We start from the raw sequence: 20,771 nt of genomic DNA on the forward strand, positions 1-20,771 counted from the left end.
AAAGGTGTGGGAAAGTTACATTTTATCGACGGGATTGTAAACACGGACAATTATTTAAATATTTTAGAAGCATCTCTTTTACCGATTATGGAACACCGTTTAACATCAGCGGAAGATTTTATCTTCCAACAGGACGGCGTAGGTTGTCATACCTCAAAAAAAAAGAGTTTAAAATGGATTGAAGACCATGGCATACCATTTCTGGAATGGGTTTCTAACAGTCCCGACTTGTCACCGATAGAGACTTTGTGGCGCGAAATGAAAAAAGCTTTGAGAAAACTTCCTGCCAGGTCCGTCAATGAATTGAAGGAAATTGAAGGAAAAATTGCAAGAAATATGGGATTCTTTTACATTAGAATTTTGTCAGAACTTGGTAATAACTATGCCTCGAAGAATTGTGGATGTCATTAAAAATAAAGGGTATTTAACTCAGTAGTAAACTTTCACATTTTTTTTTGTTAATATTAAATATTCTTTGCGTTTTTTTATTTATATTATTCTGTTTAATCCATAGTTTTCATTACGTTATAAAGTAGTTTCTATAATTAGGAAATTCAAAAATGTTGTTCGATGCATTGAAACTTTTACGCTGCGCTTTTATTTTTGTTCTCTAAAATTTAATTTTCTTATCAATCTAACCTTGGGCCAACTGATATGGGAAAGGACTTGTAATCGATAACAATTGCTCAATTTTTAACTGCTTCGTGGTAATTATGTAAAAAAATAAAAGCAAAAATAGTAGTTTTATGACAACGTATTCCTAATGCTTAATATATACACAATTTGTATCTTATACATAAGTTGTGTACAAGGTCTAATCAAATATTTCAATAAGGTTTTTCTTCTTTTCCCTCACTATCCAACGAACGTTTTAATAACCCACTTTAATAATCTCTGTCTCTTGAGAAAGTAAGAAGAAAAAACATCTAAAAACAGTTCTAGTGAATTAGTTTATGAGCATCAAGTGCAGTCGAAAGGACCACCTAACAGAAACAAGCGTTTTGTGTACCCGACCAATTATTTTCAACATGAGGTGTTATTAAAGCCGCGGATCGTATTTCACCGGTAATGAGGCAACACCGAACACCAAACACCAGTAGCCGGCAATTCTGACGAGAATGAATGGCATCGCCAGAGGCCGTCTCATCGTCCGGCTCTGACAACTCTTTGATTCTTTGATTATTTCACTAATTCCCGGCGCAGAGACGGAACCAATGAATATTGAAATCTCCAGACACGAGTATTATTTATTGCTGTTTACGTTTTTTTTACGATCTGAATGAACACCAGGGATCTTAAATCGTTATTTTACATGGTTATTCTTATAGTTGAAAAATGCCAAGCAATGCTGCTATTTCCCAGCTGAGCATAACATATATGTCCAATGAAACGTATTTATACTGTCTTTTCTGTACAGACCTCCATTGTTATAATATTCGTTTGATGAATTATATACCAATATGATTCTGACCTTCACAAAGGTAATATAGAGCATATTTAAATAAAATCTATTTGTACTGTTGTTTTTGAGACTGTGATTAAAAAGTTAATGCTGTCGAACAAATAAAGATATCTTTGATCTCCGAACTCTTCCTAGAATCTATCATTTATGCCATTTTTGTACATTTTTGTAATTAACCAACTTTAGAGCTAGGCATATATATATATATATATATATATATATATATATATATATATGCCTAGCTCTATATATATATATATATGCCTAGCTCTATATATATATATATATATATATATATATATATATGTAATTAATTGAATGTATGTTATAATTATTAAAAGATCTGACAATCTAGGTACTGTGTGCATATTTTGCATTTTGGAATCCGATACTACTCTTATTCTAACAATATCACCAATATCTCTTGAAAAAGGTTAATTAATTCATTTTTTAATTATCAGGGTTATGAAAATATTGAATCCCTAAACTAAGTAAATGAAAATATGTATACACCAACTTTTATAATCATTTATTAACACCTACATATATTTACAATATTTTCTCAGAATATAGATAACTAAGTTTTTAAGTTTTTTTCGTTACAAAAATTAAAATGTTCAATTCTGCATCAAATATTATATTCTCGCACTAAGTTTATAAACATCATACTGATCATACTCTCTGATTTCAATAATTTTTTTAATATAGATGTCTCTAACCTACACTAATCAACAACATTTAGGTTATATTTTTGATTTCGCGATAACCTACAACTTAACAAACAACTAAAATAAACGCAATTTATTTTCCAGAAAACTTTTTATTCAGTACTTTATTTGGCAAATAAATATTTTATATTTTATATGTCAGATAATTTTAATTTATTTTATCTGTCAGTTTATCTGTTCAGATTTCTTTCCTAGGTGACGCTAGAATTTTAAATCTAAACTAACATAAAACTTTAAATTATTTTATATTAAATTCTGCCCTCAAAGTATTATTATAATTAATTATTAATTATATTAATATGTAATTAATACAGTATTATTAATTGAACTCAGTAATTAATTTTAAGTACGTAATTAAACGCAATTAAAATCTAGAAGAAAATATTAAAATGTCAAATGTCGATAGTTCCCATTTCTTTCCTAGATGGCGTCTTTAGTTAACTGGACAAACGGTGTGACTTGTCATCATAGCCTTATATATATATATATATATATATATATATATATATATATATATATATATACATATATATATATACATATATATATATATATATATATATATATATATATATATATATATATATATATATATATATAGGGTGAGTCACGCTCAACGGGACGGAGCCTACCGGGGAAACGGCTAAAGATATTAAAAATTTCTTTTGCAGGAATACGTAGGTTAGTACCGGCTACAAATTAAAATTTGTGAGATATATACAGGGTGTCCCAATTTGGCGTAATGATATAAACTTATACTTTTTTAAATGGAACAACATATATTTTACTTTAATTTTGAATTCTACTGAACAAAATAATGTTACTTTATTGAACATTCCCTATACCTATTTTTGACCGGTTTCGATTTATTTGGGTTTTTCTGAAAATGTACTATTCGCGAAATTAATTAATTACACAATATCGCATGAATTTTAATTAACACCTTTTTGTCAGTTAATTGTCAAGTGTCCATGCTTTACATCAGAATAATTACCATTTGAAACTAATCTACAGAGTGTTCGCAATCTGAAGTGTCAATGCTGTACCATATTTTGTATAATTACTTTCTTAACTTAAATGAGACACCCTGTATTTTACTTTAATTTTGAATTCTAATTAAAAAAATAATATTACTTTATTAAACAATCCCTATACCTATCTTTGAGAATTTTCGATTTATTTGCGTTTTTTTGAAAATACACTATGTATTCTTGAAATTAATTAATTTTTATCACTTTATTACATAAAGTTCTACTCTAACTTAAACAAAAACCCTGTATTTGAATGTTGTAACAATTATTATAATCAAACTATTATAAAATTTTATATTAATATCTAGTATCTTCAAATCTATTTGCATTATGTTACCTGGAACATTAAATGTCATTAATTACATAGCTCGTTATTATAAAGAATGCCATGAAAAAACAAAAGGTACCTAGCTGTCAAACTAATTGTCAAACTATTAACTGTATTGCTTTCAATTAAATAGAAATGGCAGATTATTCAATTGAAGACCGAGTAAATATGATTTTAATACTGGGTGAATGTGATCAAAACAGTTTGTTAGCATCAAGAGTCTATGCTGAGAGATTTCCCTTAAAACGTCATCCTCGTAAAGAAGTATTTGACAGAGACTTAACAAGGTTTCGTGAAACTGGTAGTGTTGTTTATACTAAACGAAAATTAATAAATCCGATAACTGAAGATGAAAATACCGAATTAGAAGTTATTCAATCAGTTATTGAAAATCCAAATACAAGTAGAAGGACGATGGCCAGGGAGATTGAAGTAAGCCAAACTAGTATATGCAGAATTCTTAAAAAATATTAATATCACCCATACCATATTCAAATGCATCAGCATTTGTATGGAACTGATTTTGAACGTAGGTTAGAATTTTGTTTATGGTTTCTAGACAAAACGGGAGCAGATCAACATTTTTTTGATAAAATTTTGTTCACTGATGAATCTACTTTCCATAATAATGGACTCGTGAACCGACATAACTTTCACTATTATAATACGGAAAATCAACATGAATATAGATGTACTGATCGACAAAACCGATGGTCCCTTAATGTATATGGTGGAATAATAGGAGAACATGTGATAGGACCGTATTTTTTTAATGGCCATTTAAGTTTTTAAGATTTCTACGAAGAGACTTTTGGATACTTTTGCAAAATATCCCTTTTAATTTTAGAAGAACAATGTTTCTGCAGCTAGACGGTGCTCCAGCACATTACACGCTTAACGTTAGAGAATATTTAGACAGAAAATTTCCCGGAAAGTGGATAGGTAGGGGTGGTGCTGTCAATTGGCCCCCTAGATCACCTGGGTTAACATCAACGGACTTTTTTTTTGGGGATATATTAAAAGTTTGGTTTATCAAACTCCACCTACAACCGCTGAAGACATGAAAACGCGTATTCGTAATGCGTTTGCAACAGTTACTCCAGAAATGCTAAGAAGAGTAAAAAAAAATTTTGAACACAGAGTGAGGTTATGTATTGAAGAAAATGGACACCATTTTGAACATTTAATGTAAATTAATTTTTTTCTAGTGTGTTTTGTTTAACTTTATGTAATAAAGTGTAATTAATTAATTTAAAGAATAGTGCATTTTCAAAAAAACCCAAATTAATCGAAAATTATAAAGGATAGGTATAGGGATTGTTTAATAAAGTAATATTATTTTTTTGATTAGAATTCAAAATTAAAGTAAAATACAGGGTGTCCCATTTAAGTTAAGAAAGTAATTACACAAACTATTATACAGCATTGACACTTCGTATTGCGAACACTCTGTAGATTAATTTCAATTGGTAATTATTCTGATGTAAAGCATGGACACTTGAAAATTAATTGACAAAAAGGCGTTAATTATAATTGATGCGATATTGTGTAATTAATTAATTTCGCGAATAGTACATTTTCAGAAAAACCCAAATAAATCGAAACCGGTTAAAAGTAGGTATAGGGAATGTTGAATAAAGTAACATTATTTTGTTCAGTAGAATTCAAAATTAAAGTGAAATATAGGTTATTCTATTTAAAAAAGTATAAGTTTATATCATTACGCCAAATTGGGACACCCTGTATATATCTCACAAATTTCAATTTGTAGCCGGTACTGACCTACGTATTCCTACAAAAGGAATTTTTAATATCTTTAGCCATTTCCCCGGTAGGCTCCGTCCCGTTGAGCGTGACTCACCCTGATATATATACAGTATACTCCCTTTATAACGAACACGGTTATTACGAGGTTTCGCTTATAACGAGGTACATTAGATGTCCCGTGAAATTTCTATTGAACTATAACCCTTTATAGCGAGGTAAATTTGCTTTTAACGAGAAAAAATAAGATTGAAAAACGTGTTTTTTACGTTTTGGCCCGGTCGTAGCTATAAATAAATACCCTTTTTAACTACGGGCCGCCCGCAATAAACTTCTTACAATTTATGATTCTTAGTCGGAAATGTAAAATTTATGATTCACAAGTGTCATTGTATTGGGTTGACCATTCACACGTGTTTTAAAGGTTGTCAGAAACTTTATCCAAGGACAAAACGCAAATGAAGAAGCATAAAACTGTTTCACATCTTTAGAAAATATGATAGATAGAATACTGGACAATTTAAAGCAGTCAAAAATGACAAAATAACTTTATACGCTTTATACATATTTACAGAATACAGATTTTTTGTTTTAACGTATATCATTGACAGTAAAAGTAAACAACTCTTTTTTGTTTTAATGCATTTCATTGACAATAAAAGTAAACAACTTTGTTTTAAAAACGCCATTCAAACAATATTTATTAGCATCTTATATTGGTCCGAATGGCTTCACTATAGAAAGTTAATGTTTTAGAAAACTACATATTCATATGTATGCACAGTATTATTGTTGTTGGATATAACGAGATCAATTGTTGGAGTCAATAAAAGGGCTATTGGTTAACTATTTTTTTATTCTTAAATTTTTTTATTCTTATATACATATTCTTAAAGGTAACGTAACTGTTGTAATGTACAAAGAGGATTATCTACAAAAAACTGGAGAACTCTTAAATGATACTAAGTATTACACTACACTTAGAAGGAGTCCTGTTTGTACTTTGCAACAAAAAGCAAATTGTCTAGTATCTAAATTAAACATAAAGAAATTTGTTGATAATAAAAAAGCAAAAGAGCTAAAAATTTATAATTCTATTGCTCCACGGTTTTATGCTCTGCCAAAAATACATAAACCAACTTTATCTATGAGACCAATTGTTTCATCTTTATGCCCTCCTAATGGACCAATAGCACAGCTCCTCACTGACATCTTAACTAATGCTTATAATTTAAACAACAATTTTTACATTAAAGATTCATTTGATTTTAGTTCTTTCATTAATAATTTCCAATTACCACAAAATTATGTTTTAGTTAGTTTTGATGTAACATCTCTTTTTACTAATTTGCCTTTAGATTTAATCATAAGTAGTGTTGAAAAACATTGGAATGAGATTTCACAACACACTAATATTGACTTATTACATTTTAAAACACTTATCAACTTTGTTTTTGATTCTAATATTTTTATATTTAATGGTGTATTTTATAAACAAATTTTTGGTAGTCCTATGGGATCTAGTCTTTCACCCATTTTAAGTAGCTATGTCATGGATGATGTTATCAGTGATTGTATCAGTAATTGCACTTTTTTCATTCCTTTTATTAAGAGATATGTAGATGATTTAGTTTTGGCACTTCCTAAACACAAAATTCATGAAACAGTCAACATTTTCAACAGTCATAATCAACATATACAATTTACAGTTGAGGAAGAGGTAGATAATTATCTACCATTCCTTGACATGCGAATTGTAAGAAATACAGACAATATGTTGAAAACCAGATGGTTCAGAAAACCCATATGTAGTAATAGATTTATAAGCTATTACTCTCACCATCCAAATAAGATGAAAATGAACCTTATAACAGGATTAAAAGAACGTGTTTTAAAACTTTCTCATCCAGATTATCTACAAGAAGATCTTCAATTATTAAAAAATATTCTAATTGAAAACTCTTATCCTCCAGATATGCTACATAGGATGCTTTTTTCTAATATTGGTAATATAAATAATTTAACACCATTTTTTGCTCAATCTCAAAACATTGTATCTAACAATCATAACATCTATTATCATTCACTACCTTTTATACCATCATTAACACCTAAATTAATACAAACACTAAAGGTTATTGACAATATAAAAATAGCAACAAAGAACATCAAAACTATTTCATCTTTATATTCTAAAACTAAATATCCTATAGACAAATTTGAAAAAACGAATTTAGTATACAGCATTAGTTGTACTCAGTGTGAGGCTGAATATGTTGGTGAGACCGGAAGAAATCTTTCAAATCGCATTATTTCTCACAAAAGTGATTGCAGAATTAAAAAACCATCTTGTGCTTTGGCAGAACATGTAATCGATAAAGACCATATTATGGATTTTGATAACATTAAAATTTTATGTAGTGAAAGTAATAAATTTAAAAGGACTTTTTTGGAAATGGTTTGTATTAGCAAAAATGATAATAGTTTAAACAAAAGATCAGAAATTCAAAATTTAAGCAAAATTTATAATTATATTCTTTCTTTATGATTTATATATAAAACTTGTAAAATGTCATATTTAATTCTCCATATATCTGTCACATTCTTTCAGACATATGTCAACGGTGAATAAATCTTCTTCTTTTTGTTACTAAACAAAAAAGAATGTTTAAACGAAATTTTACTTTTGGCAATATAATTGTCAAAAATAAAAATTTTATGTTGGCATTTATGACATTGAGGCTATTTGTAATTGGTTGCTATTTGAACTTATTTATAAATTCAATTATTTTTATATTAAAAAAATGTTTTCAAAATTATAAAAATTTCGGAGAAACATTTATTAGATTAAAACATTTTTGTATTAAATATTTTGAAGATGTAAGCAGTAATTTTTACTTACCAAACTAATTTTTATTTGGTAAGTTAACATAAATTGTTTTTTCTTTTTAGTTCAACCTTGTAAGTATTTTGTCTTTTTTAGCTCTTGATAATAATTGTAAACACAATTGAAAGCTCGAGAATAAAAAAATAGTTAACCAATAGCCCTTTTATTGACTCCAACCCATCCAAAACAGTTATATATTTGTTCCAAACGAGTCACAAGTACTTCTTTTTTCTTATTCTTATATATATATATATATATATATATATATATATATATGTATATATATATATATATGTATATATATATATATATATATATATATATATATATATAGATACAATCATTTTTTGTTCAAGCTCTTGATAAATGTTTTTTCATAACCAACATTATTATTATCTTACCAACAATCAAAACTTACTAAAAATTTATTTTATCGTGGCTTTCGAAGAATCGATGTTAATTATAACTAAAATGGAAACATATTACCGTCGTAATACTAACACACATCGGTACAACATAAAAACATCCACCTGTCCTTATTAAAACAAAATGATAACTATATACTTAACATGAAACTTGAATTTGCCAAATTACTGTCTTCGAATTCCAATGTAAATCAGCTGGCGGTAATTTGACATGTGTTTCTTGCGCTGTTTTTTAAAGTCTCAGTTTGTTTTAATAAAGAACGTGTTACCACTGATTTTTATTCGTTTATTTGTTTACTAACTTTTATTTCCTTTCTTTTTCAGGTAACTTTGAAGTTAGAGATCGTTTAGTAAGTAGCGTAAGATTTTGTCTTTTGGTTGAACTGTTAATTAATTTTTGCATGGTCACTTGTAGATAATATTTTTGTGAACATATATAGTTTTTATTTTACTTTATTGTATTCAAAAAGGAACCCAATTCCCAAAGCATGGGCGAAAATTTTAAATGATTAAATAATGAAACTATAACAATATAGTCGAATAAAGTTTATTTATAAATCTACATTAACTTGTATACAATAACAAAAAGTACAGTTAAACAATAACAATGCTTAATTCTAATGTCTGATTAGTGATTAAAATAAGTAAGAGTGAATACTATATTTTGGATTTTAAAAGTTAGCTGCATAATAATTGCAAACTTACTTAATGAAGTGTAATTTAGTAATGTTTTGATTAACGTAATATTCACTTAAGCCTATTTTCAATAAAATCAACTTTTCTTTTTGCCGTTTTATCAAGTTTTTTTTCGAATCTATGTGCAGTTCTAATTTTCACATATACTTTTGCTTGAAAATTTAACAAAACGTCTGTAAATTTAAATATGTAAGGATGTGATTTATAAAAACATTCGCTTAATTTCGAGTGAAATGATTCACATGCGTTTGTAGTAAATATAAGAGATGATGAATTTGAAGCTCACACGTAAGGTGGAAATGTTGAATGTTTCCGTTAAATAATTATCAACTAGGTAATCACCAAATTGCAAAACTCTGTCATCTTCCGGCATAATATTAAAAAGTTCATCAGAAAAAAAGTCACCAACATCATTTAGATCTAAAGACTTGTTTACACGAGTAGAGTTGTGAGGAGAGTAGAGTAGCGAGTAGAGTCGACTCTACTCGCTACTCTACCAAAAATAGCTTGATACCGTTCACACGAGGAGAGTTACAAGTATAGTACTTATGCTAGTATACTGTGGAGTAGGTGTTTGTTTAGTACAAAATGAATTCAAGAAAAAGAAAATTGATTCAAAATTGTTTAGCTACTGTTGCAAATGCATTTGTAACTGAGGTCGCTTTGTAACAAAGAAAAGAGTGGATGAGAGAGTGGCTTAAAAGAAGGAATAAACACGGGGCCTCAGCTCTTTTATCTTGATAAGAATACATTTTTTATTTCTTATTGTATTTTTTATTAACAAGTAATAAAAACCTGTAACTTGCCCGTGAGCCTTCTCTTGTTTCTTTTTGCACCTTTCATGATTGCTTCCATAGGAGTGAACCATTTCACGTTCGGAACGTATACATCGGCTGAACCTGAACCCCATTTTTTTGATTTTTGTATTTTTAAACACTCTTGATTATAAGTGCACCTTATATTCTTAATTTTTTGCTTGAGCTCGTTTACTCCAAAGCCCCCTTTTGCCATTCTTTCGACGATTTCATCCTCCGCAGCTTGCCTCATACTTTTATTTCTGTAGTGTACACTACCTAAATTCCATAAACACTGGTATTCGCCATACATCTCTACAAGTTTTAAAGTGAAAGTGAAATGAAGTTCATCTTCGGTGAACTTCATTTTCACTATTTACACAAAACACAACTCCAGACGGAATGACAGCGTCCCTATGCACTCTCCTACCTACTCTACTCTACCAGAATTGACCGCGTTCCATGGGTAGAGTGCGCAGGCGAGTGGATATTTTGGCGGTGGTGGTGGTAGTAGAGTAGAGTTACTTTGCCACATGTTGCTAGTCACTCTACTCTACCACGTACTATGCACTCTACTTGCTACTCTACTGCGCTGAGCGTTTTTACGGGTAGAGTTACTCTACTCTACCAAGTACTTGCATCATTACTCTACCCGTGTAAACGGGTCTTGAATAAGGAATGCCGAAAAACAATTTTAAATATTTTCCAATAACAGTTTGATTTTTATATTCCGAGGACAAACCTAAATTTTCAATTTTTCGGTACCAATTTTGTGTTAAATGAAATTTGCAACAAAAAATAATAATGTCGGGCCACACTAACTTGGCTGTATTTTGAATTGCTATTTCAAAATCGGAAATTATTCACTTCGGTTTGAAATTTAAATTCAAATCTACATATTGGTATTAATGTATCAAAAGTACTTTTGTACGATTGCTGTGATTTGTTTGTTAACAAACAAAATACTAGAGGAACATAAAAACCATTTTTGTAGCCATGTATAGTAAACATCTGACAAAAATATTTAGAACAGTATTGAAGTTTCATCTACATACAAAGAATCTACATTACACAGAAAGTAAAGATTTGTGAATCAACTAAAACTTGCCGAATTATTTTTCGTAGGTAATAAAAAGTTTTCACCTGTATTTGTTTTTAAATTTAAGTTCACTAACACTTGTAGAATTTCTTCCTGTGACTTGGGCAATGATGGTGTGGATTTTCGTCTTGCAGCATAGATATTTCTTCGAACGCAAGAAATGTCTTTCGTTGTCAGCGGTAAATTGCTGAAATTTTCCTTCCTCAATTCCTTCTGGACAATCTTTAAAAGTCTTTCACATATATTTTCTACAGCTTTCCTCTTTGTAGAATTACTAAATATTTGCCGGTCAAAATGGATATCTGGAGCATGATTATGCTCCACCGATGCTTTTTCAAGAATAACGTCATTTTCATCACCTTCCTTTGTGTACACTTTTGTTGGTACCCTTTTTTTATGCATCGCCATCTAACTTTTCCATCTTTGGAGACATGGGCCTTTGAATATTTATATTCATTAATTATTAATAAAAGTTCTCCCCTTTGACTAAACATAGTCGTTGGATTCGCCATTTAAATGTTAAACACTTACGGACAATACTTGCAACTATACAAGTATACCGTAATACTTGCAACTGAAGTGAATAACTGAAAATATTTATATTCTTACTTTCGACTTGTATCAAATTTGGAATTTCCGGTCATTAAGACTTAATCCCCAACTTTCTCGGCGATGGGGCAGCAGGTACTTGGGATTAATGGGCTCAGTTAGTTCGTGGGGCAGTTAGATAACGCCGGATTTAATAAGTATCTTAATTATATGTATATTAAGGGATGTTCCTACATGTTACTTTATTATAAAAATAAACAGGTAAAGTAAGTTGGGACAAGTGCAAATTTGGGACAAGAGAGTTTAGATAGAGTTTATTTATTTAACTACATAACAAATACAAATATTGTTTGTAGCAAATAAAAAAAATACATAGTATATAAAAAAGAAATATAAAACGTAACTTAAATATATTACAAACAAGAACACGTATTAAACAGAAAAAGATTTATGGCGAAGTTAACATAAGCAGTTCAGTGGATGTTCTGCAATGAGTCATATATTCATCTGAGCAGTAAAAACAATGTTTCAGAAGATATTTTTTTCAAAACTATTACAGCTTAGCTGTTTAATACTTTTTGATAAAATATTTGTAATTGTTATAATTAAGACAATTTTTATCTGAAAGACGTAATCCAGCGATTTGTTCGTAGGTAGTGACAGTTTCTCGTATTGTGACCGTGGACATCAGACTGCTTTATTAAATGGGCACGTTTTCTGCGAATGTCAGTTAGAACTTGAAATATCAACGTAGTAGGTAGCGGCATAATTTTGAATTTGATAAAGAAAGGTCGGCAGTGTTCTAGATGACTAACCCCCTGCTAAAATCCTAATAACTTTCTTTTGCATTCTAAAAATTTGAAGTGCATTTGTTGACTTGCCCCATATGGTTACACCATAGTTTAGGTGAGAGTGGAATAAAGAAAAATGTGTCATTTTTATGTTTCAAAGTTGACAACCTTTGCTAGTTATCGAATAATAAATAATGAACTTGATAGTTCTTTCTTAAGTTGTGAGATATAAGCCGACCAGTTCAGTCGATTATCTATGGTTATTCCCAATAGTTTAAGAGTCTCTTTGTTATCTGGATTATTGTGTAAATTACTTGCAGATATAACCAAATTTTGCGTTTTATCAGAGTTAAATTTTAGTTTGTTTTGCAGCAAACGATGCGCTAGATTTAGTAGAAACTTCCTCATGAGACATTTTTAAATCATCATTATTTTTTCCTGATATAACGTATGTCGCATCATCTGCGAATTGTATGGATTTGTACGGAGATATGAATTTAGGCAAATAGTTGACATAAATAATAAACAAAAGAGGTCCTAAGAGCAAACCTTGTGGGACTCCATGTTTTACGAATAGAAAATCGGAGAGATGACCTTTAGACACCACCGCCCGGTGTCTGCCACATAGATAAGAAGTTATAAGCTTAAGAGCTCTGATTCCATAACGATTTAATTTGTGGAGCAAAATGTGAAACGCAGTCAAAAGCATTCGACAAGTTGCAAAGAGAAATTGCGAAAATGCGATTTCCGCGTTCAAGCCCCTCAATCATTTCGCTCACAACATTAAATACCGCAGTCGTAGTAGAACGAGCACTTCTGAATCCATATTGTGAATTGCTAAAATAATTATTTCACTCAAAATAGGAATCAAATTGTTGTTTGATAACCCTTTCAATAACTTTCCCAAAAGTAGAAACAATGCTTATGGGTCGGTAATTGTCAGTTTTTGAGGAATCACCTTTTTTGTAGATAGGTATTACTTTTGAGTATTTTAGTACTTCTGGAAATACTCCAGTTGATAGAATTAAATTAATAAGATAAGTGAAAGGTATTAAAACTATTTAGTAAGTTTCTAATTAATTTAATCTATTATGTCTATAAAATAGAGAAAATCCATCAAAACCAATAAAAAAAAAACAGTTTTAAAATCAGAGATATAGTTTCTGATTTGCAGCCACCTCCAAAAAAAAAGCTAAGCTTTTTTTTTCTAAAAACATAGATTTTTAGGTTATGTACACTCAACATACGAGTCTTAGTCTATAAAATGGAGAAAACCCCCCAAAACACCTAAAAAACAATTTTTTGGATTTGGATTGCAAACAATCAGAGATATAGTTTTTGATGAAATACACAAAATAAAAAAAAAATGCGGCCATCTCCAAAAAAAAGTTATGCGCTTTTTTCTAAAATAAATGCAGTTTTAGTTTATGTACAGTCAACCCAGGGAGTCTATAAGTTTTGTGAAAGCCTCAACTATACGTATTATTAATACGAATTAATTGCATCCCATCTAAACAAAGATAAAATCGAAAAAGTGACGTTTTTAGTGGTAATGGGATGGGCTTAAACTGCACTGAGCCTTATTTTTTAATCATATACAACGTAAAAAAATGAAAAATATTTAATTCTTGGAGTGAGCGCATTTTGCATATTTTAACGGGGGTACCCTTTAACATCTGTTTAGCTTTTTATCGTTTCTGTCTTCTCTGTCGTGGTTTTGTACGAGTTTACTCTTATTTCTATCTTGGCGTTGAAGTCTCCGCATTTCAAGGTGTTACAGCATCCTTTTTACCGAATCCATTTCGTTATAGAACATTTTTGTTCCGTTTTAGGGACATATACCTGAATTATCCCGAATTGTCTGAAGGATTAATATATCATAAAATGTGTATTTAGATTAACGAAGCTTTTAAAAACACCTTTGAATGGAGTTAATTCATTTGCGTATTATAAGAAACAATATCCAAACCACAAAAAAAAAACGGTGAAAATGCAAATGACTATTTGCCAGCTTCGACAAGCATACAAATCAAGCGATGCCCACGCAGGTTACCCTAACCGAAAACAAAAACAAAATATCGGTAAATTTTAACAAACGTTTGTTATTTTATATGAGGACGCCTACTTCGTTTAGCTATAACCAGAAATTTATAGCGATTGTTTTGAATTGCAAATGCGCCATGTTTGTTTTATTTGTTTAAAAATTGGGGCAGGTTTGGCGTGTCGAATAAAAATTGAGGGTCATTTTCGATGACTACAATTGAAATCGAGACACTTCATAAATTAATAAAACGACATCATGCTGTTTGCATTATAGGCGCGTTTCATCTTATAGCTCAGGTGTCTTGAAATATAAATGGAGCTGTGGATTCACCAAGTATGATATCTTTCAATTTATCAGTATGCTGTTCATCGAAAATCGGCTAGGTTCAAATCAAGACTTCTTTCGATTTTACATAACATTAGATTAGCAAAACTTCAATAATAGTCATGGGTAATTGGGAGATTATACCAAAGAAATAACCGGAATTATACATTTTGTTTTTTACGTATCCATATTTTTTACCATAATATGAGATAAATACTTTTACAAAATTATAATTGTTGTTGTAGTTTTATTTGTTTATTTTAAAACAATTACCTCGATATCAATAGTCATCACTGTTGATATCTATGTAGCTCGGGAAATACGCAAAATGCATACTAAGTGCATATGCATTTATTAAAAGTGCATATTTTCAGGTATACCACGATATAGACGAATATGCAAGTAATGTAATTTTAGCGAGGGAGGTAAAAATATCCCTCGGAAATACCGTTTATTGGTACATATTAGCATAATATGACAATATGGTCAGTAAAAGGCGATAAGCCGGTTGCCGGCATTAAATAAAATTATAAATCAATATGGTTTTTCCCGAAAGCTTAACAAATAACAAATTACCAGAATTTGTATTAGCAAAAGACAAAATGCAATTGTCGTTCTGTCCGTAGTTGCAGTTAGTTCAGTTTGGTGTATTCTTTGGTTCAGTAAAGTTGTGTTTAAATGTTTATCAAAAGTGTTTGAAAATGGCAAAACAAAGTGCAAGTAAATCAATTCTTCTGAAAAAGTGGATTAATGGTAAAACAGAGTGCAAAATCATTGATGACAATCATATATTTTGCACGGTTTGTAACAAACCGGTAAGTATTATGTTTATTTATAATTATTGTTTTAATTTTTAAATATTTTTCTAAAGATATAAGCTAAATATAATTTTACTTTAAAATGTAAGTTTTAGAGTAGGGCTGCCATTCATTATGAAAAACTTATTTATTTTAATGCATTGATTTTAGAATTATTTTTAGCAAAGGTGTAAACAAGGTTTTGACACTGATTTTTTCGTCATAAAGTAATACGTTAGTTTTTTTCGATACAATTGTGACATTTTACTAAAACCTCTGATATTTTTGAAGAAAAATTCTACGATCAAAACTCAAAAAATAGTTTATGTAGGGGATACTTTGGAAAACAAGTTTTATAAAATTATAATTATTGATGCTTGATTAATGTTTTTTGTCCATTTAAAATTTACTAAGGAAATCGTCCTTTGTCTTAATATCTTGTATATAAAATTTTAATAGAGGTGAAAACCAATTAAATTAGGACATTATATAATATTAATTTTAAAGTGGCGAAGTACTTAGTTTATTGGTTAACTTTTTTATTTCCAATTTTCAGATTGTATGTGAACAAGTTTCAAATTGATCAACACTTGGACACTGTAACGCATAAATCTCTTGCACAAAAGTCTCAAGGTTCGGTAAAACAGCTCATAACTACAAATAAAACGAAAGTTTCTTACCAACAAAATTTTAATAAGGATCTCTGCAGTGTGCTGATTGGTTGCAATATTCCAATTGCAAAATTGGATAATCCATTATTCCAACAAGTACTGCAATAATGATGTTGTACAAGTTCCTTCTGCTACGACTCTACGAAAAAAATATGTAGATTCCATCATGCAATTTACTGTTGAAGCGATTAAAACTGCAAGTGGGAATATTCCAATATGGATATCTGTTGACAATACTACGGCACCTATATTGCAAATTTGGTTATAGGAAATTTAAACGGAAGTGAGTGTAGCACCGGATATTTAGTTTCCGTTAAGGAGTACCAAAAAACGAACAATGTCACTATTTGTAGATTTGTAAATAAATGTCTGAGTAATTTTTTTTACCTCAACCGATACCAACTGAAAAAATTTTGTTATCGTTAATTGATGCTACGCTATATATGATCAAAGCTGGACAGTATTTAAAAATATTTTTTCCAAATTTTATATACGTTACCTGTTTAGTACATGTTTTAAATAGAGTAGCAGAAACTGTAAGGACAGAGTTTCCAATGGTCAATACCCTTGTATCAAATATAAAAAAATATTTTTAAAAGCCCCTCTGCGAGTACAGACATATAAAGATCGTTTACATAATGTACCTTTACCACCTGAACCAGTGATAACTAGACGGGGAACATGGTTTAATTCAGTAAATTTCATAATCCATAATTTTGAGGGAATTAGAGACGTCATTTGTAGCTTCGATGTAGATAGCTCACGTGCTATAAAAAATGTGTGGACGTTTTAAAATACCGTCAATAAAAAGTAGTTTGGCACATATCCAAACCAATTTTGTCAATATTACTGATACAATTACTAGATTAGAAAAGCGAAACATTTCATTGGACTAAAGTATCAAGTAAGATATCAAAAACTAATTCAAATAAAATTGGGGAATTGTGAAGACATTTTAATTTTACATGTAGAACCCTCAATTATACAATATTTTCACTTTGCTCCTTTATTTCATGTGAAGTAGAAGGAAGTTTTTCAGCATATATATTTAATAATATATAGTTTTAACTTTAATAATAATATTATAAAGAATGATGATGATGATGAATGATATGATGTAGATAATACAAATTTCAATAAATATTTTTTGTGACTTAAAATAAATTAAATACCTTCAATACAAGTATTACTGCGTTTTTTATTTATGTATATGCACATTGTAGTGCATATTTCAACTGTTTTTTGTGCATATTTGCATGCATATTTTAGAGTTTTTTCAGTACATATTTCCCGAGCTCTAAAGATAATTAAATGATTAAATAATCTATAAAATAGACAGAAATATATAGAATGGTAGAAACAAGAATTGTTCCTCTAGTAGTCACCTCTTCCTCGTTTTAATTTGGGAGAAACATGTTTTCTAGTATCGCATCTTTATTTTTGGGTAGGCATATAAACATTTTTACATAAAACGATTTAGATACTTTGTTAGTTTTGTTTTTCTGTTGCTTGCTACAGTACAAAAAAAAACTATCATTTTCTTGTATTTAAAGAAATTTATTACTAATATTTGCATACAATTTACTGTATCCATTAATTTTAGTATTCCGCATCTCAATCCACTATAATATATAACGCCGACGGTTTATTTTGTTGGCGATTAAAGGACCTCAAACCGTTTGTCCCCTGATGCCACACGTTTCGACGAAAACGTATCAGTTTACAACGAAACACGATTAGCAAATCTGACTGTTATTCGGGGATTATGTGGTATTAGTAGAACCTTAAAAGTGTCGATTCTTTGAGTGGCTTGAAACCTCAATGCCTCAATTGATTTGGAATTTGAGTGTACGGAGGAGAATATATTAGAGTGAATAATAGTGACAAGTTCTTTTTGGTTTTTTAGCTGCTGATTATATTTCTGATTCTATTTGTAGGTTGCCATTATTTATTACTGTTATTGTTCAGTTCATCTCTAGTGAATTCCATTTTCTTTTATCGGTACATAAGTAAGATCGGTAAGATCTGTGCTAATAATGGGTACGATATACAGTGTTGAAATTTAAAAGAGTCGAACTGATATCTGGCATTATTCCTTGGATTTTTGTGAAAATACTAAAACAGGTCCATTTTTATTTTAAAGGAGACATATTTTGTCGCACCTGGGCGGTCAAAATGACGGGTATTAAAAAACCTATATTGGGTTAATATCTACTAACAAAAGACATATTTAGTTAACTCAAACAAATTATTTAATAGTACAGTGTATGAAGGTAAAAATCTACTATTACCTCCGATTTCGGTGAACCTCCATCGATTTGCATGAAAATTTGGGATTGAGTATATTTTACCCTCAACTTCAAAAATGACATATACTTAACTTGCGCTTTTTGCACTTTAAGGGTGAAATCCACCCCTTTTGTTAAAAATGGTAAAAAATGGAGATTTAAGCATTCTGGCATAAGTAATCTCGATTAAATAAAATAAATATTTTGTATAAAAACCCTTTTAGCAACTATCTCTTAAATCGAAAATCATGAAAAAATCATTTTTTATATTTCTGAAATATCAAATCGCATATTAATATTACCCAAATAGTTTCTTTAATGTTTATGATATAATTTTTGATTTACTGTGAAATTTCAACCCTTAAAAACCACCCCCTTAAAGCAGAATCATTGAAAAAACTAATTTCAAGAAACTTTAATTATTTGAATAATACATTACTGAATTGAAATCTCATTTACTGAATATTAAAGTATTTATTTATTTAGTCCGTAATTTTGCACCCTTAAAAACTAACCCTTGTCATAAAAATAATGGAATTTTTTTTTTATTAGCTTTAATAGCTTTAATCATTTTTCTTTTTTATTGGTTATGATAAACTTTATAAATATATTAAAAACTTTATTAATATTATTCTTTCCACATTTCCTGAACAATTTTTTCAGTGCTTATGTGACTTAATTTGTTAGTTAAGAGGAAAACGTATTAAAATAAATATTAAAATATATGAAAAGTTTATTAATTTTTTATTTAAGTAATGTTTCATAAATTAATCAAATCTTAATACTACTTCAATTGTTAATTTTTCACTCTTCATCAGAGCTCTCTTCACCAATATCTCCTTTTTCATTAATTAGAGCGCTATTTTGGCAATTGTCCCCACTGCATGATCCGCAGGCTGCATTACAAAATAACCCTACTCTTCGACACCCGCAAGAATCGCCGCACCCTTTTTTGCAGTTGCAAAAAATCATGTTTAACACTTTTCTGGAGCAGGTGGATTGGAATTTTTAGTTGGAAACAAAGACTCTTCAATTTTGCACAATCCCCAGTCAACTGGACGAATGTCTGTGTTTTCAAGCCATATCTGGGTTTGTAAATAAACTCTTTTGATGTGTTCATCCAATGCAGCAACCTTTAGGACCAGAGATGAAAACTTTACTGCACTATTTTTAGTGATAGCCTTAATAAAGGACTCGTTATGCATCTGTTCCAGATAAACTGATAGGTCTTCGATGCGTTGTAGTTTACTCATATTCACATATTTTGCACTTCCGTACCATAATATTGTGCAGTACCTGCCAGCTTCTAAAATGGCATCTATATCAGCGGCTTTATTATAAAATATATCGATCTTCTCTCTCGACCGCTTGCATATAACTGAGGTTTGGCTCCTCCCTTTATCGATGAAGTAACCTTGAACGTTGCAGTTATATCTGTTGAGTTATACTGAAATATTCAATAGACACACAGCATACTAGAAAGTCCTACTATGTTTTTAAGTAGATATACAGAATTCCGTTAACTAGCTTCTTCTATCTTCTAAATATATATACTCTGTAAGATAATCGTCATTCATAATCTGATACCCTGTTTCTTTGCGATCACATTCTATCCATTCCTGTATTTCGTTATTGTTCGTTTCTTTCAAACCTTTGATTTGTGAGGCTATAGATGCTATGTTTTCGACCGATAGCTCACCTTCATTTACGTGATTACCGTCTTCATATCTTCCATATCTTCTAAGGTCATTATTTTATAAAATGATTTTTTAATATGATCCGTTTTCACTTCACTCCAAGCCCGAGCTACAGCATAAATTGCCTCTTAAATTTAGGCATTTCCAAAATCCCACAATATCACATTCTCCCAACAGTTAAAGCATAAGGTCTTTCCTGTAAAGCCTTTTCATGGCCTCGATAACACCTTGGTCCATTGGCTGGGCAATAGATGTTACATTCGGAGGAAAATATGCTACGAATATGTTCCCATCTGCTGACTTTAGTTGCTCTACATCAGGATGCGATGGCGCATTGTCCAGTAACAATACAGCCTTTGGTGGAAGATTATTTTCTTGTAGATAAGCTCTAACTTG

At 30.0% G+C, this 20,771-nt stretch overlaps 1 protein-coding gene across 1 annotated transcript in view; it reads left to right on the forward strand.

Annotated features, from left to right (window-relative positions):
* The window catches only part of sowah (ankyrin repeat domain family member sosondowah), a 135,814-nt gene extending 126,823 nt beyond the window's left edge, over positions 1 to 8,991 (forward strand). Inside the window, exon 6 of the mRNA XM_072537950.1 lies at positions 8,950 to 8,991. Coding sequence (XP_072394051.1) covers positions 8,950 to 8,976 — 27 coding nt within the window. The 3' untranslated portion in view covers positions 8,977 to 8,991. The remainder of the gene's footprint in view (positions 1 to 8,949) is intronic.
* The last annotated feature ends 11,780 nt before the right edge of the window (positions 8,992 to 20,771 follow it).

This window comes from Diabrotica undecimpunctata, chromosome 7 (genome assembly GCF_040954645.1).
Source record: "Diabrotica undecimpunctata isolate CICGRU chromosome 7, icDiaUnde3, whole genome shotgun sequence".
In the NCBI taxonomy this organism is placed as follows: domain Eukaryota; kingdom Metazoa; phylum Arthropoda; class Insecta; order Coleoptera; family Chrysomelidae; genus Diabrotica; species Diabrotica undecimpunctata.